Source organism: Salvelinus sp. IW2-2015, linkage group LG6.1 (genome assembly GCF_002910315.2).
Source record: "Salvelinus sp. IW2-2015 linkage group LG6.1, ASM291031v2, whole genome shotgun sequence".
Classification (NCBI taxonomy): domain Eukaryota; kingdom Metazoa; phylum Chordata; class Actinopteri; order Salmoniformes; family Salmonidae; genus Salvelinus; species Salvelinus sp. IW2-2015.
The window spans coordinates 13273708-13301250 of record NC_036845.1 but is presented as its reverse complement, the minus strand read 5'-3'; the positions used below and the strand labels follow the sequence as shown (position 1 = coordinate 13301250).

The following is a 27543-nucleotide window of genomic DNA, read 5'->3' as shown; positions in this document are numbered from 1 at the left end:
AGTGTCTTGTGTTATTTTGTGGCTCATGGGATAAGTACAATGGAAGACAGCTGTGCTCTCTATTTGGGGTCTTGGAGCCATGGAGGGAACCTACTCCCACCACCCCCTGTTCCCCCTTCCAAAACCAGAGACTCTCCTTCCCTTGCCCCTCAGCCACACACACTTCCCTCCACTCTCAGGCCCCCATCCCATCCCAACAGAGCCTATACACTGAGGCCTGTTTACAGTTTCAGATCCCTTACTAACCTCTTTCACGCTCAACATTTTTTACACGACCAGGGATCATGAAAGAGAGCAAACGAGTCATTGATGGATCGGGCGGGGGTATAAACTCAGGGGGGCCGGGGGGCACAACCCCCGCTTCACCCTCAACCACCCCTTCCAGTCCTAGGGCTGTGTGAGTGGTGTGTTCTGATCAGGCCCGGCTCTCTCTCTCAGGTCCTAATGGGGCAACTCGTTGAGGGGGCCGTAGCTTTGATGCCGGCTGGGCTTCTTAACAATGTGTCCTTTCTGTGATTGGGGTGAGATATCGCCAGCAGGGTTCCAAGAGAGGGGAAAATGTAAACTACGGATTAGATCGACTAATGGCCCTTGCCTGTCATTGACGTTAATTAGCGTTAATTAGGAGGCCCTCATTAAACGCGATGGGGGTACGGCCATGGAACCTGTGTGTGTACGCTGGAGGCTTTCTTTCAGAGCCCATAGGGTCAATTTAGACCTGGGCGACTCGGAAGAGTTAAGTACCATCGCTTTTATGTGAATGAAATTCGGAGCATGTTGGGAAAATGTCGGTAGTGCATTGTTAGAAATTCTCCCGGAGAATCTGATCGTCTTGTCCGCTCTCGTCGGTTCGACATCCTATGACATTAGCAAATCACGAGCCAATCACCACAGAGCGCGGGGGTGTTCCCAAAGCATGGCATTGGTCCCACTTGGGAAAAACAGTGCATCTCAATATGGATGGAGCACAGAGCAAACAATACATGTATCATTTGTTAACTTTTTTCCTGCTGTGACAGGTACATTTGCTGCAGTCTATAAACACAACAAGACTGATGGAACAGACCCCGGGCCCTGACCCCTTTTTCACGTGCCATCAGAACCACATCGGACTGATATGAATTGCTGGTTGGGCCATGGGCTGGGGGCTTTACAATGAGTTGTTTCATGGGGTGTTGTAACCAAATCTGGTGGTTGTTTGCTGTATATACTGTAATTTGAGCTTTACACACATATACACACACATGCCAGGGACTCTCTGTTAGCATCGCGGCTGCAGCCGCTAGCACTTGTCCGCTGATGGCTTCCCTCTGTTGCTCTTCACTCGCTGGGTTTGATCTTCACAGCTATTCAGGGGGTCCTCTTTTCTACTGTTCCGGGGCTGCAAAGCACCCCACACAAACTCATTTTTTTTAAAATGTAACCGTTAATTTAACATAGGCAAGTCATAAGAACATTCTTATATAACAATGACGGCTAGGAACAAAGTGGGTTAACTGCCTTGGTCAGGTGCAGAAACCAACAAGATTTTATCTTAGTTCAGGCTCAGGGATCCGAACTAGCAATATTTTGGCTTACTGGCGCAACGATCTAACACTAGGCTCTCTGCCGCCCCAGTGTACCACCCTATAAACCTCTGATCTGTGCTTGTGTATCCACTGAGCCGGGAAAGTGACTGGTGGGATTGGGCTTGGATCTTTTTGGCTAAAATCCTCCTCCGTGTACATAATCAGACACTTTGTGGCTCAGTTAACCCATATTGTCATAGAGGCCCATTGGAACTCTGATGCTATTCAGCTTGCCATCACATGACATGTGTCCTCCCCTCTGCTTAGGATGTCCACACACAACACACACACACACACACACACACACACACACACACACACACACACACACACACACAACACACACACACACACACACACACACACACACACACACACACACACACACACACAACACACACACACAACACCACCACACACACGTCCACCATGTCTCTGTGACTCACTGCCTACCTGAGGGGGTTTCATGTTGACATACGTGGCCACCCCTCCTGGCTAGCTAGCTCTCATGCTTGATCCCCAGCAGGATTCAGCAGTGTGAAATACAGGGGGCCCCAGTTTGGTGGCGTGAGTAAAAACAAAAAAAGAAGAAGAAAAAAAGCCTATCGGCCAACACTGGTATCACTTTATTAACCCTCGGCTGTCTCGACCCTGAGACCCAGGAACAGCGGGGGAAAACGGGGCGGGGGGGCTATGGACGTCATCACACTGGCTTTGAAGGGGAAGTGATGCCCCGCATCGAAGCCCCAGACATGACTTTACCAGTGCCATGACCTCATGACCTCAACCCCCCCCCCACCCCCCCACCCCCCCACCCACCATTCCTCCCACCTCCCCACAGCTGCTGGTCCCTATTGGCCGGCAGTGGAGCTTCAGTGGTGGAGGTTAGAGGGAGAGAAGAAGGGAATGGAAGGAGAGGAGGAGGAGGAAACGGAGGGGCCGACGGCGAAAAGGTCAACTGGTGGTCAGAGATTTTTATTGGAGAGAGGAGAGAGAGGGAGAGGGAGAATGTGTTAAAGACCACCATCTGAGATTTTAACAGTGGGGAGGGAATTTGGCCTTTTTCCACCCCTGCACACGTTAACTACGCAGAGATGGCTGGACTGACCTAGACTGCTGGCCTAATGTTACGTTACTAAGAACAGAGGATTTCTCCAAACGTTTGCTGGTGGTTCTTGTCTTCTGTGCCTAGAGATTGGACCATGGGTTATAGCCTGGCTAGTTGAGATTCCATCATAAGGACGTCACATAGAGGACATCTGATGCAATCAGACACTAGAGCAGGTCTGGGATCAGTCAGAAGTCTGGGTGGCCCTTGACATGGCCATTGGTGAATCATGATCACAAAATAATCTATACGGCCTGATGAGGTGAATCTAACAGCATGCTGTCCAAAAGCATGACATCTAGACAGACTATGTTGAATAGACTAAATCATCGCCCACACAGACAAACCTCCTCACATTAGAAGATAATTAATCTCATGCTGGAGTTATTGGAGATGAATAATAAAAAAACGGCATCAGGATCCCCAATCTTTCCGCATTGTGCTCATATGCTGCCTCATTTCCTGTTTTTGGCATTCTTATCACCACAAGAGCACAAAGACGACATTTGGCTAAAACACTAGCCGCTTCCAGGAGACGTACGGTTGGCAGGCCTGTGTCAGCGAGGTTCCACTGGGAATGCATTAGGAGCCTTGCTGGGCGGTGCTGGGTGTTCTTCTCCAGATGTCTGTCTTCTTCATGGTTGTTTCAATGGAAAACAGTGTCACACAAGGTTATCTGACTTGGCCCCAGCCATGCAACGTCAGAACTGTTCAGGCTAGCCTAGTGCGCACGGGCTAGCAAGTCACAAGGGCTTCCCTTCCCTCCGCAGGGGCCAGGGGTTCATTTATTGCCCGATCGCATGACCGCAGATCAGTGTAGAAATGCCTGTAAACATTGCATTATGAAGGTTGTATCTGTTTCAGCCCCATGTACACTATCTTGTTAAGCCCATTGGTCACAGTCTCAACGCCTGATCATTTATAATTGTGTCTATCAGGACGCAAGGCTGCCTGCCACAAGGCCTCCTTATACAGTCTTATGTATGGATTTAGGTAGTCACACACTTACATGGTCCTCATGTGGTGCAGCCAATAGACTGTATAGAGGAAACAGTAACACACTACTGAAGATTTTAAATGCACTTCATATTTCACAAGAGTTCTGCTTATTATTTGTTTGTTACATAAATGTGAACTAACAACTTCTTAAACTGTGGACAATTTATGGTATCATAAATAGTGTGGAAGTGTGATAGGGTATCTTTTTTGGTGAATAAGTAAAGGACTATGGGCAAAGTGCGGTATCTTCCACTTTCCCCTCTCTTTCTTTCTTTCTTTCTTTCTTTCTTTCTTTCTTTCTTTCTTTCTTTCTGTCTTTCTGTCTTTCTGTCTTTCTTTCTTTCTTTCTTTCTGTCTTTCTGTCTTTCTTTCTTTCTTTCTTTCTTTCTTTCTTTCTTTCTGTCTTTCTGTCTTTCTTTCTTTCTTTCTTTCTTTCTTTCTCTCTTTCTCTCTCTCTCTCTCTCTCTCTCTCTCTCTCTCTCTCTCTCTCTCTCTCTGTAGGCATCTTTTTATGGAACTGACATTCCTAGAGTGGTCGAAACAGAAGCCCTTGTTTAGGAGCAACCCTCCCACCCAATCCCTTTTTTCATCTTCCTAGTTTTGGAGCCTGAGTTCAGAGGTCGAGACCCCCTCCAGCTTCAGAGACATGTCAGGTCATGCTAGCACATAGCATTCCCTGTATAGCCCCCCTGGAAAAGGCCCACTGACTCTAGGCTGTGGCAGGACCCTACACAATAGGTGTGAGTAAGTGTGTGTGTTCGAAAGATAGTCGGTTGAAAATGTTTAAGACTTTTGGGAGAAAGTGTCCATGTGTTTAGAATTTTTGTTTTTCCAACCCAAGTCCTAATATCAGTAGTTAGAATAACTTAATTATAATAGATGGTTTTAGAACTATTAACTCCTTATCTATATAACTATAACAAGCTTGATCATGTGTCATAGCTTCCTCTTTGGACAAATGTACAGGAAGTTAGTGAGCGTGTTTGTTAAAAATGTAAAAAACTAAATAATGTAGGAATAAATTTAGTAGGAAACTGAAAACCATAAGATGGTACTGAATTGAAATAAGCAGTGAATGCTGTAAAACAAACACAGTCATTTATCCGAGTGTCAAAGTTGAACTGATAACAAAAATACAACATTTTAGGGAGTGTCTTACTGGTTTTGTAAAGGTCATGAGACTTAGCAKGGACTTCATTCATGTCATAACATAGCTTGCTCAGCAAAATGGCAACAACTTCATAACCAGTGCAAAAAAAGGATGAGGAATGAGCTTGGGATGGACAAACAGGGAAAATGGAGTGGGGAAACATGTGACCCCTTCCAACATACAAACAAATAACTAAATAAATCCTAAGGACACAGGGGTGAGGGAAGCAACCCCTACGGGGTCAGTGCAGGAACAGATAAATCTCCCTTAAAGACGCCATGCTTCTCCATGGTTAACCTCTTAATCAACCCCAATCGGCCAAAGGAAATAGCAAGGCCAAAAAACTGTCGGCTCAGACCGCTATAAAAAGTAAACATGCTCACACATTCACTTTGACACAAGCACACACACAAACACACACACAAACACACATTTCCTTGGATTTTCATTTATGTCTGTCTCTGTGCTAGCCTAGTTCTTGAACACTACACTCCATGTAACTAGTTGGACTTGATCACATACATAGAGAATCCAAACACCACTTCTTGTCTCTAAGGGCCTTAGCGAGGCCCTGTCCAACAGGTCATTCAAGTCCCACTTCTATTTTCGCCCCACACTCAGCTCACATACCTGATCAGTTTATGGACACCTTTCTGAAAATGGGTCATATTTAGCATAGCCAGAAGAAGCATTGCACTGTGGGCCTCTGGCGTTGTCAGAGCCTCCTTAAATGACCCAGTAAACCTGTTGCCTTTGCATTTGCTAGGCAATCCTATGCGGTCATGTTGACCCCCCAACCCCTCTTACCCCTTAAACCCAAACCCAACCACCAGTTGCTGGGGTCATCTATCACTTAAACATGCAAAGGTATTGGTTCATTAATTTAGGACTAACTAGTTTTGACATGGGTTAGGTTGGCATAAGCTGTAATATCAATTTCAATCATCAAGTTACAGCTAAATAACAACAACAATTACCATAATTTATATTCAGAAATACAATCAGAAGTGTTATTGTCATCTTAATAAGCAATTAACAAAGGTCCATCAAATCATGTCTCTTTATAGGTGGCACATCTTTACCTGCATTGACTCTTTTTTGCAATGATTCTCTTGAACTGGTTATGCACATCCATTGGACTCTACCCACACACTCACACATACACACACACACACACACATGCACACTACATACGCCCACACACATGCACACACACACACACACACAGCCTATACACTTTCACACTCACTACATATGCTGCTGCTACTGTCTATTATATATCCTGTTGCCTAGTCACTTTATCACTACCTATATGCACATAGCTACCTCAATTACCTCGTACCCCTGCACATTGACTCTGTACTGGTACTCCTTGTATATAGCCATGTTATTTTTACTCATTGGTATTTGTTATTCACTGTGTAATTTTTCCTCCTGTCAGTATTTCTGTTTTATTTTATATCTATAACTCTGCATTGATAGAAAATTACTCATAATAAGCGGTTCACTGTTAGTATATGCCTATTGTATACGAACCATGTGACAAATAAATACAATTAGAATTTGATGGATCGTTTTAATGCATTCTAATTAATCTGCCATGGAAACGGATCCAATTTCACTAGTTCCAAATCTCAACAGTTCACTTAAGGCAATGAAAACATAATATACAACTAGTATTGGTCTATCTACTTATGTTGAAGAATGGAGGAGGAGTACATATAATATGCATTAAAAAAATGAGCAATTTTGGTTGAACCTCATTAAATGTCGCTTTGCTCAATTAAATTGACTTGAAAACTCCTCCAGCCTTTGTCATAAGCCTTCAACGTATAGAATTACACCCTAATTATTAGGCCTCCAAACCAAAAAGTGCCCTTGGTCACTAGCCTATAGTCAATGGAATGCTCTAATAGCGAGTCAAGGGGCTAATTGGAAGACAGGTAAGGTTACATGTGACAACAATTATGCCGAGCGCGAGGCCAACGTTTTCGCCCGGGGCACTTGAAGCACTGCACTCAACCTGGCTAAAAGCTAAGTGGGTCCCGTCCTCTTCGCGCTTTTTTCCTTTGGGTAAATCACTTCAACCTTAATGAAGTTTTTCCGTTCCCGTAGCTCATTTCTGTGAATGTGATTAACCCAGGCTGTACTCTGTTTATACTTTAGGGCTACTGAATATTTGGTTTTACGCATGATTTTCAAACCAACCTGCACCGGCAATAGGTTGGCTAATGACATTGTAATTAAGATATTTTAAAGATGAGTTATCCTCATTGAAAAAGTAAAAATCATAAAAGCAAAATGTGTGTAGCTTTGCATTTCTGAAAGCGCAAAGCCTTCACGACACACACTGTTCGGTCTGTTCTGGTACAATTGTTCAAACAGCATGAACGCTAAATAGAAAATGCCTTCTAAATGGCACAGCTTAAAATTGTGTGAATGAGTTCAAGTCAGAATAGTTTCAACGGGTTAATGGCATTTCCATTTGTGAAAATTTATTGGCCTTAAGAGAGCTAACTTTTGGCGCACAACGGTTGGGGACATTTAGGGAGTATTTCCCTCTGCATGTTATGACACGTCTGGGGGAAAAAATCTACTCACAGATCTGTTGCGAGAAAACATACATTGTTGATGTTGTCAAAGTTGCTAGTCTTATATGCTGTTATCAACATCTGACATTTCAGGCCGGAGTTAGAAAATATGAATTTGTATTTGAGTTAGGCCTATAACTTACCTTCGATTTTGACTATGATCAAGTCACAAACAAATGGCTGTTACATATACTGCTATTAATATCTCATGACCCAGGCCTAGGTTATCAAATTCTGTAGAGTGAAGGGTTTGAAACATGTACTATTTTAGTTGAATTTACTTCTAGTCTTCACATGGGATTCTGCTGCGGTCATGTACAATGGTCTTATTACTCCTCAAATGACAGATCAGGACCTGTCTGGAAAAATAATGAGGTCCCTGCTGTTTTCAACTTGAAAACCCCATTAGAGAAAAACACAGTAGCCATCGTTAATTACTGCTATGGCCTTTTGTGCATTGATATCCAGATGGCAAGTTTAGCTGCACAACAAACTGACAAAATTAACACTCCATATGTGTGTCTTGGTGAGAAGTTTGACAACTTGGTTTGGAACAATCGATAATCTTACTGTGAAAACTGTATAGCTTTCAGCACGTGGGCATAACATTAAACATTCAGAAAGAGTGCATTGTGGTATCAGTAGGACATACAAGTAATTAAAACATTTTAAAAAAAGTGAATTAAAATGGGTATGATTGAGTTCAATAGCCATCAAATAAACAATGAAAATAAAAGGTAAATTAGAGTGGAACAGTTGATAAAGACTGATGTTTGGGGACGTATTTGACATAGGCCTATTACTTTGATAAAAGCATTTTACCCTTCGACTGAGGCCTAACAGTTTTGTGTTATTAAATTTAAAAAATCAAGATTTATGTCTACGTTGCTTTGTGTATACAGCTACACTCTGCTATACAGTAATAACACAGCCACTCTATCAACCAGAACATACTGTATAGCTAATCGGCGGCTGCGCCAATTGGAGAGTGCCTTACTGCTTTATTCTCCTCTGGCCAATTGAATCTGCCCGCACATGCGTAAAACCGATCTCAATGAGAGGAGGGGTCATGCCTTATATGGTAGTTTTGGCCTTATATGGGGGGGCTACAAGCACGGCTGTTTAGTGTCACTTTCACCAAATTCTAACTATGATTCTCAGAGATGGGACAGATAGCCGACGGGTGAAGTACATGATTGGCAAAGATATCTGCTTGTAAACATACTGCATCTACCACAGAGCACTCCATCCATGGTTTATCAACATTTCTATTCAGACCTCATCGTGGCGCACAACAGTAGAGGAACGAAAGTAACTTTTCTTTTGGGATTGCACGTCCGTATGAGTTCACAAGACAACTTCGATCACATAATTGCGTAGAACTATGGTCAGTATTGTGTTTTTGTGATTGGGAGAATATTTTGATTTAGTTCAGTTCGAATATTAAGCAGAATAAGATTCGAGGCAGTCGATATTCATGAAAATGACACTTTAACGACCACTTCTCCATTCTGTACATGCTGTATTGTTAGTCGACTTTTCAAATACACTCTAAGTTTTTGAGAGAGCGTGTTTATGGATTTCTGCGCAGAGCAGAACACTGGCAGTAGCCTCCATTCTTACGCAATAGCCATGTTGATACCGTGCTGTCTTCGTAAACTTTGATATAAGTTTACAGAAGATACGTTTACGACAGGGACATTTGATTAACTAGAGAACATCTATTTGATAATATATTAAATACTTTTTGGAGGAAGTGGGAAGCGCCTTTTCGCCCTGCCTTGTTTTCCCAAGACGTCAGAACGGATTCTTATCTTCTCCCCGCGCTACGGAGTTGGACTCGTATCTGTTGTTTAACCAAATTGTTTTAGGATAGCATGGCAATGGTAGTAAACCAGTGGCAAGAGAACATTTCGGCGGATCCCGGGTCCCAGCTCCAGATTTGCAGTCAGGAGCCTGGCGGGACACCGGGAACCCCCTCTGGTTCCACCCCGGGGAACGATGCACTTTCCGGGGACAAGATTCCCAACGTGGACTGCATGGTGTGCGGGGATAAGTCCAGTGGCAAGCATTACGGCCAATTCACCTGCGAGGGCTGTAAAAGCTTCTTCAAGCGTTCGGTGCGACGGAACCTCAGTTACACATGCCGGGGGAACCGCGACTGTCCCATCGACCAACATCATCGGAACCAATGCCAGTACTGCCGACTGAAGAAGTGCCTCAAAGTCGGCATGAGAAGAGAAGGTAAGACAGGATTTGAGATTCGGTGAAGACTGTAGCCTTTATGGAAATGTAATGTAAATTAATAAAATGATCAAATTGAGTTTTGGCGGACGTTTGATGTCAAGAATATCGGTGCGTAAAGTTGAAACCATATAACGTTAGTGATTTAACGATGGATATCCGTGTCTTATAGATTTCCTGCTTCTATCAGTCATAGTTCCCCTAAAAGGCATTTGTAGTCTTCTGTAACGCAATGTTTGTTGTTTCAGATCGTCTACCCTTGTATTTCCTATTCAATCCATAGTATGCAATTATTTTTCTCCCCTCAGAAAAGGGCTCCCTTTGTCTCCCCAATTAATTCTGGTGTTTGCTCCTCTACACCCTATCCGCTACAAGAGGGCCCGCTACATGTATTGTATTGTGCATGATTAAGAACGGGTCAATTAGTGCGAAAGAAGAACAGTGGCAACGTGTTCGCAAAGCACTGCGTTTCACTTTTAATCAGTCAGCTTGGACCTTGCCGCGTCATGTTCAATCAGATGAGTTGTGTTAATTACAACACGCCAACCAGACACTTGTAATCTTCACAAAGCTTTGCACATGCATGTCTCCATGCTGGACGTCGGTGTACTCTGTGTTTTATGCGTTACCCACCAACAATACTACATTTCTCTAATCATAAATACATGTGCATCGCTGTGCAGTGTAGCCTACTCTGGAGTCAACCTTGTTAGTTTATTGTAATAGATTTTATCGCAAATTATATACTGTAATTCTTGCTTAACCTGGCCACGCAAGCTGTTGTGGATACTCCAAAAGGTTCCTATGATATGACCATAAACAGTGCAAATAGTGACACAAACAGTAGTCAACAGAAGACGTGCGCTCTGTGCAGGAAGCACGCTGTGTTTAACTTCCAGTGTGTGAGTGTATCAAGCAGGCAGGCCTATTACAAACGAGGTCTTGAATACAGTAGCCTCTGTCATAATGAACTATACAATACATTTTAGGTGGAAATACCCGTCCTATCGCCTACAATTATCATTCAAGGGATCTCGTTAGTGTGCTCGTGTGTACACTGTACACAGTTCATGTAAAACACTGCAGGGTAAATTTAGTCAGCCATGCCCCTTTCCCGAGGAAATCTCCTGACACAGCGCAGTCTGTTGACCTTTCATCTACATAAACATGCTCAGTATGTTATCAGACCATTATTTGGCTACATTATATATTAACTACTGCAGATAACATTTTAAAAGGGATTTGATTTGCTATGTTACTATTATATGGTCTAGAATAATATTCAGCAAAAACACGATTCAGAAATCTCAATTCTTTCAAGTGTTGATTAAATTGGTACAGGTCTGTCATACGCAAAACAGACTCATCCTCATCGTGGATTATAGGCCTAGAGACCTGTCCTCGTAAGTGTCAGTGCCTTTGAGGAACATCTTGAAATCGCACTTCTTTAAAATATTAAAAGTGTTGGTTTTAAATTGATGATGACTGACGTGGTTAATGCAGGCCTAGGCATAACTATTTTGTATATGCCTAATTTTCTAATTTGCATTCAATCAATAATTATAATTGAAATGTTATGCAGAGTTGTGTTGTACTACAACCAAGTGTTAGCAATGCTTTTAAACGGCAACCTTTGTGAGGTAGTAAATAAAACATATTTAAAACAAAATTGTTTTCTTTAGGTCTACCAATCATTTTCAAACCCTGAAAGAAAATCAAATGATCTTTTTAGTCAGATTATAATTAACAAAATATTAGAGGCATAATTTGGTGTGAAATAGTCTACATATATGTTTCTAACTCAGCAATAGGGCCTAAGATAAAGTCCTGCTAACTATTTGCCCTGAAAAGTTCAGAGATAGCCTAATGGTGGGGATAATTAATAATAAAAGCACCAATTGTACACACAAATGCAGCATTGCAATCACATTAAAGGCTTACTGGTAGCAGCGAGAAAGGAGTAAGACTACACACCCAAAGCTACTTTTCGTCTTCCCCAGAGGTCATACATAAGTCATGTTTCTTCTACATAATGCACCTGGGTCGGCTGACAGAGGAGGCCATTGGGCTTTCTGAGTTATAATCCGTGTGAATTTTGGAACATTTTGGAAATAGACAAATGTACATTCCTGCCCTGAATATGGATTTGAAATCATCTCAAATTGATTGTTGAAACTATCAATAATTAACTTTGTGATAGTTATTCAAAAACGAGTGTTTGCTCTTGGGTTAAAGCAGAGGACTATCACGTCTTTAACAGTCATCAGAAATATCTTCTTTAATTTCCCCAAATATAAAGAAACACTAAAGTATTGTTATTGTGGTTATGCAGCCATGCACAAATAAATCACTAAATATCATGCTATTCTCGAAATGATTGGTAACAGTGGTGTGTATTCATGGCTGCCAAGGAAGCCAGGCGGACAAAAAAATTGACCAAGAAAAAAAAAGAATAGGAACAAAAATATAAATGCAACATGTAAAGTGTTTCATGAGCTGAAATAAAATACCAAGAATTTTTCATACGCACAAAAAGCTTATTTCTCAAACAAAATGGCAACCAATTGTTTACATCCATGTTAATGAGCAAATCCCTTTGCAAGATAATCCATCACTGACAGGTGTGGCATATCAAGAAGCTGATTAAACAGCATGATCATTACACAGGTGCACCTTGTGCTGGGACAATAAAGGGCCACTCTAAAATGTGCCGTTTTGTCCACAACACAATGGCAAGTTTTGAAGGAGTGTGCAATTGGCATGCTGACTGCAGGAATGTCCCACCAGAGCTATTTAATATACATTTCCTCTAACCATAGCTGCCCTCCAACGTATTTTAGAGAATTTGGCAGTATGTCCAACCGGCTTTACAACTGCAGACCATGTGTAACCACGCCAGCCCAGGACCTCCACATCTGGCTTCTTCCCTAAGGGATCATCTGAGACAGCCACCTGTACAGCTGATGAAACTGAGGAGTATTCTGTCTGTAATAAAGCCCTTTTGTGGGGAAAAACTGAGTCTGATTGGCGGGGCTGGCTCCCCTGTGGGTGGGCGATGCCCTCCCAGGCACCCTGTTGTGCCCTGCAAGTCATTGTGAAATCCATAGATTAGGGTCTAATTCATTTATTTCAACTGACTGATTACCTTATAATGATCTGCCCCTCTGTCTCTGTATGTTAGTCCATGTATCTGATGCTGTCTGGTTTAAAGAGTAATGCATTGTTGCCTCTCGTCAGCATTGAATGCAAGGGAAGCCAGCGAGCATTTGGCCTCCATTGATAAAAAAGCATCAAATAATAGCCATCAGCATTGAGCAGAAACTGAGTGAGCTCAACTGTGAATGGTCCTGGTGCACCAAAAGCACAAAAGTGTTAAGGTAAGCAGCTTGGATTTGGCGTCACTCCTATCAAATTGAATTGAGAGCATAGTCATTGACAGAAGCAACTTGATTGTTGCGTTGTGTGTGTTGTTGTCATCCGGTGGTAGCTAGCTAAAATTGTCCCTTTCCTAAATTAGACATGGATGGAGAATAGGGATTTGGACTTGTGGTTACTTAATTTCTCTGGTACTGGCAATAAATTATAAAGGTGATTCTGATCCAACCATTAGGCCCCTGGCCTGAGAGGATGGAGTTCAATATGTAGCAAGTTTTAGAAGGCTAATGTAACTAGCTAATATTGCCCATGAAAGGAAGTTAGAATTAGTGAGCAAACATTTTAGCCAGGTAGCCTAGGACCAAAAAATCCCCTGTTCTAGCAATCCTCCCTCTCTCCCACTCACACACGCACACACACACACACACACACACACACACACACACACACACACACACACACACACACACACACACGCACACGCACACGCACACGCACACGCACACACACACACACAGAAATCAACCATGGACAGCCACATCATATTTAGCTTGATGATTGGAATAAATAGTTTTTTGTATCTTTTAGTTGTCACTGTATTAGACAAAGCATAGGTTGAAATGTTGAAGTTGAAATGGTGCTGAAATAGTGGAGGCAGCTCCTGTTTTCTTTGCAACTTGTGGTAACTCTCCGTGGTTCTAAATCAATAGTTGTTTAGTGGTCCAAAAATGTGGGAAACATTACCTTGCTTGACCATGCTGTAGGTCATGTAACTATTTGTTACATGCAAAATGCTTTGTGGGCTTCACCGGATAGATGTTGCTCTCTGGTTTTGTGATGAAACAAAGGTGTGGTTGAATTTATTCTACCACTGTGTCTTCTTATTGTCTCTGCCTTTAGGCCTATATATCACAGTGTCAAGGCATATGAACTAACAGGTTTTAGAGCAAACAATGTAATTATCACAACACATAGAGTAGGTTGTAATATGGTATTTTTCCTGGCTTCCCCAGTGATTTTACCCACGCCCTTCTACTGTTGGTAACATGCGTAAAAGTAACGTATTGATGGTGTAGGAGGCCTCTGCCAGTGAAAATAAACAAATATAGCAGAATATCAACAACAAAGCGTATAAAAACAAACCTGACAGGTTATGTTTGTGGTTAGGCGGGCCTTTCTTGTCGACCAAGTCGCTGCCCCGCATCTCCCCTCCCTCTCCAAAAATGCACCACTCCCTAGTGGCGAAATTCTGTAAAACATGGCAACGTTTTAGTAAGGTACAAAAAAACAAGTAATTGATCCTATCTATGCTGTAACTTGCTCCAAAATGTACTTCACACACATCTGCATTATTTAAGTTAAGTGTCACATTCGCTGGCTAATTCAGGAGTGTTATTTGGACAGTTCAGTTGATCTTTACGGTGACCCTTAGTGTGTAACTTGACTGAGAGGTCACTCTATTTCAGCCCACATAGATATCGAATATCTCGTGTTAAAGGTTGATTTATACTAAACAGTCATGTAAAAGGTCATGTTTACCTCTTCACTGCTCTACCTGTTTGGCACCTCTGGCATCTCTACTCTCCATGTTTCTCAATGACATTACTGCTTAGAGTAGAACACTGGTTTAAGGGATAAGGAAGTAGTGAGGAAGAGAGAGACAGTGAACCTGTGCAACTGGCTGACAGTTCCTTGGGCTAGTTGGGAGAGAAGTGCATATCATGTTAGGCTGTCGGAATGTTCCGTATGTGCTCCTCTGACCTTAGGGAGACCAAAAAAGACCAATATAGACTGTGATGTTTGTCAAATTCACACGTTCGAAGAACACACTGTATACTTGACACATTGACAATTTTACATTCACAACTAGCAGCCTTCTTCTCATGCATACAATATATTCCCTACCAGCTACCACACATAGTGACATGGTCACAGATACCAACTCACATGGTGACATGCACCCAGAGATTGGCATGGACAGGCACACTGTCCACTAGAGTACACACTCTAGATCAGGAGTCTCCAACCTTTTCCAGTATGGGAGCTACTTTTAAAAAATGAAACGTGTCGCGAGCTACTAATTTTTTCTAGCTATGTTTTCTGTCAATATACCTGCTAAAATAATGGTTAATAAACAAGCGGGGTCCTATAGAATTTTTCTTCACAATTCTGTTTTAGATTTTCCCAACCAATGTTTTTTTCTTAGTTTTATTTTTCCTGGTTTTAGATTTTCAGATTTTTTCACTCTCAAAATTGCAATTATTCATAGAGAAACAACGAAATTGGATGTTGTGAGTCCATGTCAAAGCTCAAATTAAATCAGAAGACCCTTTTGTAGGTCTGGAAATAAAACTAGCAAATTCATTTTTTTGTGTGTTATTCCCCTTTAGTTGTGCATCTGGCCTTTTAATTGCAAATCTAGCAAGTGAGGATTGTGCCATCTAATGTGCTGGTCTAGTGATGGTTCTGTACTGCTAATGCTCATTTCATGGCAACGTTTTCAAATAATAGATACAAATGATATACTTACTCATGATATACTTCTGCCAGGTATGCCTACTTTGCAGTTAATATTTAATTGAGAAGGATTGGGAGAAAGTATTTCTGTCAACCCACAAGACGCTTATCACATCAACTGGCTACACACGGAGTGACAAAAGCACGCACCACACAGACAGACAGGGGCAATATTGATGGAAATTTATTGGCAGATGGTGTTAGGTTTGGCATTTTAAGCCAATAGTGGCTAACTAGGGGTGGGATAATATCAATAAATAGTAGCTGGGAGCTTGTGGTGTCTGATACTTGTGAGATTTGTTTATGACAGTGTGCCGTGGAATACGTGAAAATTGCATGTACTTTCAGAATTGTTTGGCGAGTTACTCATAGGTGATCTGGTAGCTACTGGTAGCTCGCTATCAACCTGTTGGAGAACACTGCTCTAGATTGTTCATAGTAAGTACATAGTTACGATTGTTCATAGACAGAACATTCAAAGACAGATTATCTTCATTGTGACTCCTAGTGTGTGTCCTTCAATGGTAAATAACACAGGGAAAGTCCTGTATATTGATATTCAGTTACTCATACATAGGATTATGAAACACATCACTCTTGACGAGACTCGCTGCTACAGCTGGTGACCCTTGGTTCACACCGACTAAACACAGAGACGGATATACTGTAGGTCAACGGGAACCAGAAACTAAACATTAATAATGGAGATGTTCAAGGTCCAAATGTGAGGTTGACTCTATTGAGTAAGTACCACGGCTCGCTAGCTGACTGCCTTTATTGACTAATCCATACACGTTGTTCAGTTTGTATGAGCAGGCAATCACAAACCGAGACTAGTTTGACCCCTAAACTCTGGCCCGCCAAAACATTCCCCTATTTCAATACTGTCATAGTTTATTGACATGTTAGAATAGGTCTCTTTAAGTCCAAGCTGGCTGTAAGGTTCCAGCACCATGGCTTCCATATTGACAGAGGCCTTGCCATTATTCACTGTCAGAAAGCAGCCTCCATTGAAGTGACAGGCCACGAAGAGACCATAGAGCTGAGGCACTAGTCGTTTCCCATTCTGATATCCCCAAGGCTAGGATTTAATATTTTAGAGGAGGGGGCTGTGTGTGGAGGAATAGAGCTCACTCTGCAGAGATGGGCTTCGTTTGACACCTCAAGGTGAATAGACTCCAGTTCACGATACATTGCGTGTCATATTGTCATGTTTCTCTGTTGAGTCTCTCATTTTCTCTGTTGTCTGTACAATAGCCAGGTTAGCCTATTGCCACAATATGAAAGGCTAGCCTTTACAGTAAGTCCAGCGTTATCCATATCCATTGTTACATTTTGAAGTATTGTGTTGTTTTTGATTCCAGGCCAATTTACACCAATTTTCTTGAGATACAGCCATTGAGTTTTTAACTCAATGTAATGAAAATGAATCGCTTGTATAGCATAGCTTGTTGTGTGATCTCTTCCATTGTAGAAATGGATATGAGTGAGTAGAGAGAAGGATAGAAAGCCAGAGCACTCCTCCGTGCAGGGTGCATTTCTGTTATTAATTCATATCTGCTTCATCAAAGCAGCGCCAACGTGACTGGGTGGATATTAAAGAGGCTACGTTTGCAGCTAATGCGTCTGAGCGTCCTCACCGGGAAGCTCTCTCCATCTCCGTCTGTCTGTATTTCTCTCCCTGTCTCTTTACCCGTTCCCTCTCCCTTTCCATACAATGTCATACCTCACTCTGTCTCCCTCCCTCCCTCTTCCTTGATCCCATTGTCTCTTTCAGGGGTTCCCAAACTTTTTCACTCTGCCCCCCCCCCCCCCCCTTCCAGCATTGGGGAAAATCCCGCGCGCGCGCACGCGCCACGTCTATTTCTATGGGCACAAGCACTGTTCATGACACAAACTGTTCACACCCCTCTTGTTGATGGAGAGAATTCTGCAGGTTTAAAGCTTATTTTCTGCAATTCTACGCATTTTGTCATGTCTAATGTGTATTCATGTGATATTTATAGGTCTCTAAGGTATGCAGTGACTAACATGACAAGAGGAACTGATGATGCACTACCCAATTTCGGGAATTGCACCTTGTGCATTCTACTATTACAACTTTCAAGAGTACGTTTAAAGCCAGACTGAGTTCCTTTATTTTTTTTATTTTTGTGGGGGGGACCACCCCTTCCGACCCTTTGGGGGCGCGCCCCACAGTTTGGGAACCATTGGTTTATTTCACTTCATCCCTCTATTTCTCAATTCTCTACTCTTAAACTCACCTTCATCTTCATTCTCAACCTATTTTCTTCTCTCCTTTCCTCTCACCCTTTCTTCCTCTCTTTCTCTCCACGTCTTTCTCACAGCCTTGGCCCCCTTTCCTCTGTGAATTTGTAGTTGACTACAGGTAAATGGTTTGACTTTTTGCCGGGGGATTGGTGCTTCACTGTAACCCTTGCATGCAGAGTGAGAGCAGTGACCCAAGAGTTCAATCCAGAGTTCAACCCAAGCTAAAGGAGTCTGTGAGAAGCACAGGAATAACACATGACTGTCTCATCACACACTCATCAGACACTCCTCTCTGAACGGGCTTACACAATACACACTGCTTTACTGTCCAAAATAAGCATTTTTTTTTGTGTATCTGTGTTTGAATGTTACAGTATCTTGTGTTTTATGTTAGCAGACTTTTAAGGGACTACACGAAAACCATTATACCACTTATCTCAGTTGACAATGAGGCTGTGCCAAATCTGTCATGCTTCTGGTACATAGCCCCTGTCTATGATCTTTTACAGTAGCAGATAGTCCTTAATTGTATTTATCTACAATAGTTTCAACTGTCTTGTACTTCTAGCACAGTGACTAAAGGCCAAATAAGGACAGCCTTGGTGGGATGCTTAACTCCACGGCAACACACTCTCTGTGACTTGCTGTGGTGGTGTTTTTTAAAAGTCACGGCTGAAATCGCCCATGATACCTGTTTCGTGCCCTTTTCTCCCCTCTGCCTTATTTATGTACCTTGATGTTAGATGTAGTGCCATGGTCTTTCTGTTTGGGGTTTTAGGCTCTTTAGTTGTTTGGTCCCACTGTTTGCCAGTACCTCTACTGTCAACAGATAGGGGATTTGGTCTTTCCAATCACACTAAGCCACCGCCGACCAATTAGAAATCGGGAAATCGATTATGGCAGGCATTCAAACCTGTCTCTACATCCTCACTCTCACTCTCTCTCATCCCATGCCACTCACTATCTTTCTCCCTCTCCCTTTTACCCTGTCTATGCCCTTCTCTCCCTGTCTCATTCATTTCCCTTGCTCATTCACATAGAGATGCTTTTGATGCGTCATTTCGACTCATGCATTCACACACAACCTCCTCAAAGAGGCTTTTCAGAAGACAAGTGGATGGGGTGGATTTGGCATCTGGTGGATTACGGCATTAATCATTATGATGCATGGATTATTATTATTTTAATTCAGATAGTTATAATAACATACTAACCTCTAATGAAGGACAACCATGTTCTAGAAAAAGTTCAGGTTTGGGTACGACCAGGAGTTGTTTTTTTGTGAGTGACATGGTACGGCCCATTGTGCAATGCTGTCTCTGTACGCTAACGTTGTCGTTTGCAAAGTGAGGCAACATTCTTTCCCTGGGACAGGAGTGCTTGTGTTCAAGGGAGACCAGTATTTTTTGGTCACAAACTCAAACGTTTTTCTTATCATTCAACAGTCTTGAAATTCTATGGACATATCTATTGACTTACTATGTTCTTGAGTGATTGACCTGCCCTCTTTGGTACACTGCAGTGTATACAATTTTCACAGCTGTTGTGTCGAAGGACAGGTGATGCTGATATTTCAAGTATTTTCCAAACACTAGCCCTCCCTCCCTCCCTCCCCCCTCCCTCCTCCCTCCCCCCTCCCTCCCTCCTCCCTCCCTCCCTCCCTCCCTCCCTCCCTCCCTCGTACTCTCTCTCTCCTTCTCTCTCTCCTCGTTCTTTAACTGTAGAGGGAGTTATTAGTCAGACAGCGGGGATGACTGAACAGGTGTTTTCCAAATGGGCTTTGAGCTGCCGCTTCTTAGCTCGGCGGGGGTGGGGATGTGTGCTTAGCCTCTGCGTGCCCCCTTCATCTTCGGCTGAGCCATTTGGCAGTGGGGGGGGGGGCAGAGGTGTGAAGAACCATAGTGTCTTTACTGGCTGCTGGTTGCCATTACTCACTGATGAACGGCACCGGGGTCTGCCGGTCAGGAGACAGAGTGCCGACACATTTAGAGCCGCAGAAATTTCCCCCCATTTCTCCACGCTTTGCACCCCCCACCTCCAACCTCCACCCTCCTTCCTCCTCTCCCCAGACATGGCTTTTAGCTGCTAGCCCCAGTGTGATTTGGCCCTATATATTCCCATTGAGAAAGAGCAGACTCGTCTGAGTGCCTCTAGATGCTGCTTTATGACACAGTGGTAATTGCAGCCTACTAAATCAAGGCAGTTAGTGTTGGACGCAGTCATGACGATGTGAATGCAGAGAAGCTTCAGGTCCTAAATGTTACTGTAACTGTGCCAGCTTGGATTGAAATAAAGCCTCTTAGGATAGATGGATAGAGTGCAGCCACATGAATGAATGAAAGGTGCAGTAGTCTAACCAAGTTAGCTCCATGCCAAACAATTAGCTTCTAGCACTTGAGTATTCGCTTATGAAATGTCAAAAGAGGGAAAATGTATTTTGCTCATAAAATTCAAACGCTTTATCGCCTTATTTTCTTAACCCTTTCTTTCTTTCTCTCTCTCTCCCTCAGCTGTCCAGAGAGGCCGCATGTCCAACTCCCAGTCTAGCCCGGGTCAGTACCTGACCAATGGCAGCGACCCTTACAACGGGCAGCCCTACCTATCAGGATTCATCTCTTTGCTGCTGCGCGCCGAGCCTTATCCCACGTCCCGCTACGGGTCCCAGTGCATGCAGGGAAACAACCTGATGGGCATCGAGAACATCTGCGAGCTGGCCGCACGGCTACTCTTCAGCGCTGTGGAGTGGGCCAAGAACATCCCCTTCTTCCCTGACCTGCAGCTCATGGACCAGGTGAGGATGACAATTTTTTATGCCTGACTATAATCTTTTTTATGCCTGACTAGAAAATAGAAATTATGAATGTGGTGTGGTCACTTTATTTGGATAGTCCATTATGGATGAGCTGTAGATGCTCAACACAGATATTGCCCAGAACAAATATGTCTATGTCTGCAATTGGTATGTCATGTAAAGGTTCAATTGTGGGGTCAGCAGCCTTTAAGTTGGAGCATATCACTAACACTTGCCATACTCAATCATCTGCATAAGGAAGATTAACACTATTATCCTTGTTTCCCAGAACCACCCTCTGTCCACTCTGAACTAACCAATTCTACCACCATTCCTCCCGTGCCCTAGGTGGCGCTCCTGCGCATGTCATGGAGCGAGCTGTTTGTGCTGAACGCGGCCCAGTGCTCCATGCCGCTGCACGTGGCGCCCCTGCTGGCGGCGGCCGGCCTACACGCATCGCCCATGTCTGCGGAGCGCGTGGTGGCGTTCATGGACCACATCCGGGTGTTCCAGGAGCAGGTGGAGAAACTGAAGGTTCTGCAGGTGGACACAGCTGAGTACTCCTGCCTCAAATCCATCGTGCTCTTCACCTCCGGTGAGTGGCGTTGACTTTAGTGGTTTCTGTTTCTATATGTCTTTGTTTATGTCTATCTGTAGGATAGTTTGTGTTGTATTTTGTGCAGAACTACACATTTAGGTCATAGTGGTCACTCCAGATAAGTTAGCAGACGTATAGAGTCTGCAGTACAGCATGTGGTTAACAACCAAGTGGTTAACAATGTATTTGTAAACAATGTATCTATAATATATGGATACCATATCAATATTATCATGGATGGACTACTTATATGAGCTAAAGAAGCGTAAATATTGGTGAAATAGCAATATAAAAACAATAGTTTGCTTATTGCTTTGATACACCACTTTTGCCACTGTATGAGGCACAGTAGATAATTATGGTTATTCTACGCCACCCAGAATGCTGTCAGATCTGGGTTTGGGATGTGTTGAGGATTCATTGTTTATGACCCAGGGGGTAGGAGTGTGAGAGAATCCAACTCTGAGGTCTTGCTTTTTGTTTCCTGTCGATCACATTTTTCCTCGTCTCCATCACACAGCTTGTCAGAATCACTTTGCATGTACCTAGTTCTGGCTCGCACTCTTCCATTTGGATGGCTGAAGAACCCCTTCGCTCTTCTCATTTATTTCATCACCCTCTTCTCCTTCACGCTTCCATCTATTATTGAAACCAGTCAGGCAGCCCCTCCCCTTTCCTCCTCTCCAAACCCCAGCCCTCTCACCCCTGCCCCCACCACCGTGCTTGAATTATTCATGGTGGGTTGCAGCAACAAGGGGGATTCGCCGCAGCCCAGGCCCTGACCTACACAACCCCTGTAGCTCTGAGCATCCATGTGATCCGTCCCACAACTCCAGCCAACACACACGCATACACACACACACACATGCATGTACACACAATGAGATAGACAGACCATTCGTAGACCAGGCCCCCCATCGAGACCTGCCTGCATGAGCTAACAAGGACAGACAAAATCTCTATACCCCCTCTCACCTCCACCCTCAGACATTCCACCCTATATCCCAGTCCCATCACCCTAAATCAAAGAGCGGCCATCTTACCACCGCCACCATCCTCATCCCCAGAGTGTGGCTGTGTGTGCCCAGGGAGCCAGACAAAGGGAGGAGGTGCCTGTAAAAGATGCCTGCGGAGGGGTCGTGGTAGCACGCAAGGGCTCAGTCACACAGACAGAACTAGCTTTCTCAGCCACTGATGCCTCACACAGACCCTAAAATGGTGGATAGCTAAAAAACTGCACGCCTGCCCTCAAAGTGGGAAATGTGGCAGAATTTGCAGTTATACCCCACCTGGGGGGGGGGGGGGCCTCTGCGACAAAAATATGAGGCACATGAATCTTTTGTTACGCGGAACTGAAGCTCAGCAGGACCAAGTTTGCGCAGGGGGCCGATTAAAGGGTACTGTAACAAAGGGACTAGCATGCTGGGTGGCGGGTAAAAAAAAATCCTGGCCCAGTGCTTCTACTGCACACTAGAGTAAAGCACTTGGGAGAAAATTACCCTCGCTGTTCGATGCAGCCTTTAAACAAGGTTCATACTGGGGACAGAAACACTGGCACAGTAGAACTGCAGTACAGCACAGCACCATGCAGTACACTAAATGGGACTTTGTTTTGAGTTCACCCATCTCTGACCCCATAACCACGGCGCTCGAAGGATGTGAAAAGTATCACACACATTCAACACACTCTCTGTGTGATGTGAGACTCACACCCAGGACCGGTGCTAGGGGAGGTGTAAAACTCACACCAGGGACAGGTGCTAGGGGAGGTGTGAGACTCACACCAGGACAGGTGCTAGGGGAGGTGTGAGACTCACACCAGGGACAGGTGCTAGGGGAGGTGTGAGACTCACACCAGGGACCAGTGCTAGGGGAGGTGTGAGACTCACACCAGGGACCGGTGCTAGGGGAGGTGTGAGACTCACACCAGGGACAGGTGCTAGGGAGGTGTGAGACTCACACCAGGGACCGGTGCTAGGGCAGGGGTTAAAACTCACACCAGGGACAGGTGCTAGGGAGGTGGTGAGACTCACACAGGGACCGGTGCTAGGGGAGGTGTGAGACTCACACCAGGGACAGGTGCTAGGGCAGGTGTGAGACTCACACCAGGGACAGGTGCTAGGAGGTGTGAGACTCACACCAGGGACCGGTGCTAGGGGAGGTGTAAAACTCACACCAGGGACAGGTGCTAGGGGAGGTGTGAGACTCACACCAGGGACCGGTGCTAGGGGAGGTGTGAGACTCACACCAGGGACAGGTGCTAGGGGAGGTGTGAGACTCACACCAGGGACGGTGCTAGGGGAGGTGTGAGACTCACACCAGGGACAGGTGCTAGGGAGGTGTAAAACTCACACAGGGACCGGTGCTAGGGGAGGTGTAAAACTCACACCAAGGACAGGTGCTAGGGGAGGTGTGAGACTCACACCAGGGACCGGTGCTGGGGAGGTGTGAGACTCACACCAGGGACAGGTGCTAGGGGAGGTGTGAGACTCACACCAGGGACAGGTGCTAGGGGAGGTGTGAGACTCACACCAGGGACCGGTGCTAGGGAGGTGTGAGACTCACACCAGGGACCGGTGCTAGGGTAGGTGTGAGACTCACACCAGGACAGGTGCTAAGGGAGGTGTGAGACTCACACCAGGGACCGGTGCTAGGGATGGTGTGAGACTCACACCAGAGACGGTGCTAGGGGATGGTGTGAGACTCACACCAGGGACGTGCTAGGGTAGGTGTGAGACTCACACCAGGGACAGGTGCTAGGGGAGGTGTGAGACTCACACCAGGGACCGGTGCTAGGGGAGGTGTGAGACTCACACCAGGGACCGCGTGCTAAGTGGTGTGTGAGACTCACACCAGGGACTGGTGCTAGGGAAGGTGTGAGAGCAGGGACAAAACCTCGACCCACAACTGAAGGCAAAGGAAATTGTATTCCACTACATAGAATGACATATTTACTTAGGGATACAGACATTTCAGCTCTAATGTTTGTACGTAGCTGGACACAATTTCACATTGCATGTCAGTGTGAGGTCAACTCATCAGAACCATAATGAACCAGAAACTCATCAACACCTAACCTTCCTATCCCTTTCACAATGCCATGGGCCTGTCGGATGTGGCCCATGTGGAGAGCATCCAGGAGAAGTCCCAGTGTGCCCTGGAGGAGTATGTGAGGAACCAGTACCCCAGCCAGCCCAACCGCTTCGGCCGCCTGCTCCTGCGGCTGCCCTCCCTCCGCATCGTCTCCTCGCCCGTCATCGAGCARCTCTTCTTYGTRCGCCTGGTGGGCAAGACGCCCATCGAGACGCTGCTGCGCGACATGCTCCTCTCCGGCTCCAGCTACAACTGGCCCTACATGCCCGTGCAGCGCGACCGCCCCATCTCCCTCCACTACAATGAAAACGGGCCCTGAGGAGGACGAGTCGCTGCGTATTCAGCTCTTCATCCATCCTTCATCGACCATCCCTCAATAACCTCCCTCCGTTTATCTCCTCCCTCCATCCCCTGGAAGACCACCACCGTTCTGCCAAAAAGCAGACTGACCACCTCACCACATCCCTACCCCATTCACCAATCCAGCCATTCACACGCCTCTTCTCCAGGTGACCACGGCCAATAGAGAGACAAGGTGGCTGTCATGGCCCCTCCTACTTCGCCATTGCCACATTTGAGAGGTGACACTAGACGGGCCGGCTGGCAGAAGGGTTTTTGCGCCATTCTCCTGCAGCTCTGTCGGATTCACGCCGTTAAAGACGACTTTGTCAGTCTCGGACTCGACGCGGTGGCGGCTACTGGCGACGCAGTCACTCTATTGTCGGCACTGTGCTTGCATCTAAAGGAGACATGTCCAAGAATCTCCACTGTATGGCGATTTAGAGCAAGGCCTTTGCCGATAGAACTGCTTGACCGAGAGAGCCAGGCCTAAGGTTCTTCATCAACCAATATTTTTTTTATTAACCCGAAGCCATTAAAAAACAAATGCCAAATTTCCTTGGAATTTTCAGAAGACATTTATTGTGTGTGTGTGTGTGTGTGTGTGTATTAGCACTGTTTATAATGAGAGAAATTCATGATTGTGTCCATATGTATGTCATTGACTCATAGACATCCACGTTAAGGGGTATGTTGGGACTAGCTCAGGTTTAGGTTGGGGAGACAGGACAGACATGCCACTATCAGTAGGAAACAGAGAATCACGCCTCACATAGGGCAAAACACCTATCAACAGCCTGTACCAAAGTGGAACATGGATATTAATTGTTTGGATTATCTTTGTGGTAGTGGTGACAAAAACACCTTTTGGTTTGTCTATAATTTGACCTTTTACTTGTATTTAGATGACAGAGGGTGTGGGAAGTTGCAAAAAATATATATACAAAAATAGGCACTTGCAATGTGAAACTATCCAGAACCCACACTTGACCCACTCCCATCATAAACACAGCACTGGTAGATTCTTCCTCAGCCGCCATTTTGAGGTCAAAACTACAGGGCCACTAACTGGTAATGGTCAGTGTACTTCCGCCACTTCCGCCAATGGTCAGTGTACTTCCGCCAAAGCGGAATATTATACAAGTATCCCTTCATAACATCTACATAATGCTGTCATAGGAATGACATAACACATGCCAGTTAATCCCTGTTAGTTTCATGTCACAATCACATTTGATGTTTTTGTGAAAAATGTAAATTGTTATGGAGCCTGGATCAATAAGCATTTGAAAACTCTAGTTGTACTTGCCTTAGAACAAGATTTTGTCACTGAGCATTTATTTTATGACTGTGCCATAATCTGAAGTKACCTGTTATGACAGGCAATATGTCCTCCACATGACATTGTCATGTAGGGTAGAGGCCACCTCAATTCAATTGTCATTCAAGCAGCATACTAGGACATTGTATCACTAACCTCCAAACCTCCAATAAAGTTACAATGGTCATCTACTGTGATTTAGCATAGATATTATTATGTGTTTGTGTTACCATCAATTGATGACGGCTGCAAGGCAACACTGATTGTTGGACGACCAGTCTGTTTTTTAACGTGGCACTGGGGTTTTAGCAACAATTATTGGGATTTGAAAGCCATTGGGACCTTGGAGAACAGGACTGTCTGTTGATAAATTTGTTCACAGAATATTTCTATAAGAGTATGTTTTTTCTCTCTATTTTTGTTTGGAAAWATGGATCCATGAATTGAAATAAAAATGTGTTGTTCACAGTTATTTCTCCATCTTGTGTTGCTGTGATCCGAAACAGCTAACATCCTACTCTATCAACGTATTGCCTAATGCTGTTAACACATGACTTACAGATGTCATAATCAGTCATAACAATGACTAACATTTGAGATGTTTAACTATACTATCAAAGGTTTATTCACTTGAATCACCATGGCATATTCTGTCATTATGACTACAACGTAATACAACTAAATTCTCTTACCAAAGAACAGGCTGAAATCAGGTGATACACCAAGTCRATATGAATTCAAGTGGCCATTTTAGACAGAGCTTATGACAGATGGCTCAAGTCATATGGGTAATTCCATGTAGTGCATTGGCCATGAGTAGTAGTCGCTCAGTGTGGACAGTGTGTTTATCTCAAGCTGTTCGGATATGATGGGGTACAGAGGCATGAAACAAATCAATACTCTAAACCAATCAGTGAGAAACAAAGTGGGGGACTCCCCAACTCTCACGGCAGGGTGCAGCCCAAATGTTGATACTCCCCTGCTGTTAGTGTGAGAGATAGAGTGTAAACAAACACTCTAACCTCTCACTTAATGATGTATGTGTGTGTTTGAGTCAGGGAGAAAAATTGAGAGAGAATCAAGAGAAAGTGCACACATGGTCTTCGACCCTTCAGTTCAAGGTGGTGTGTGTGTATAAGAGAGTGAGGGAGTGGCTTGGTGGGTGGGTACTGTATGTGTAAACAACATCTGTGGTCCTTCACTCAGTGGCAGCTCTGTGTCAGCCTGATAAAGGTAAGAGAGAAGAGCTCACAGGTCCTCCGCCTCCCTAAAGACATGCTTTATATTCAGTCATTCTTCCCCCGCCCCCCTCCTCCCATCACACACCACTACCCCACACTGTAACTTTGTGCCCTTTACACCCCACCTCCCTCCCACCAACTGCCTTACAGCCTTCTCCCTCCACAGTCCCCTACCCTTCATTGCCTTGTTCTGTTCCCCTCTCACACTATCCCAGAATGGTGTGTGTGGTGAGTAGGAGAGTGACTTATGCCTTCATTTCAGAGCTGTCACTCCTGGCCAAACACCATGACCCCTCAACCCCCATTTTGGAAGCACACTTTTTTCCCTCCCCTGGTA

The 27543-nt window shown here is 44.4% G+C and overlaps 1 protein-coding gene across 1 annotated transcript; it reads left to right on the top strand.

Annotated features, from left to right (window-relative positions):
- Nucleotides 1-8541: 8541 nt before the first annotated feature.
- On the top strand, nt 8542-26437 carry nr2f5 (nuclear receptor subfamily 2, group F, member 5). Its single transcript, XM_023989133.2, has 4 exons — nt 8542-9660; nt 20334-20614; nt 20963-21209; nt 24308-26437. The coding sequence occupies exons 1-4, from the start codon at nt 9294-9296 to the stop codon at nt 24622-24624; spliced, it is 1212 nt and encodes a 403-aa protein (XP_023844901.1). The 5' UTR covers nt 8542-9293; the 3' UTR covers nt 24625-26437.
- Nucleotides 26438-27543: the final 1106 nt, after the last annotated feature.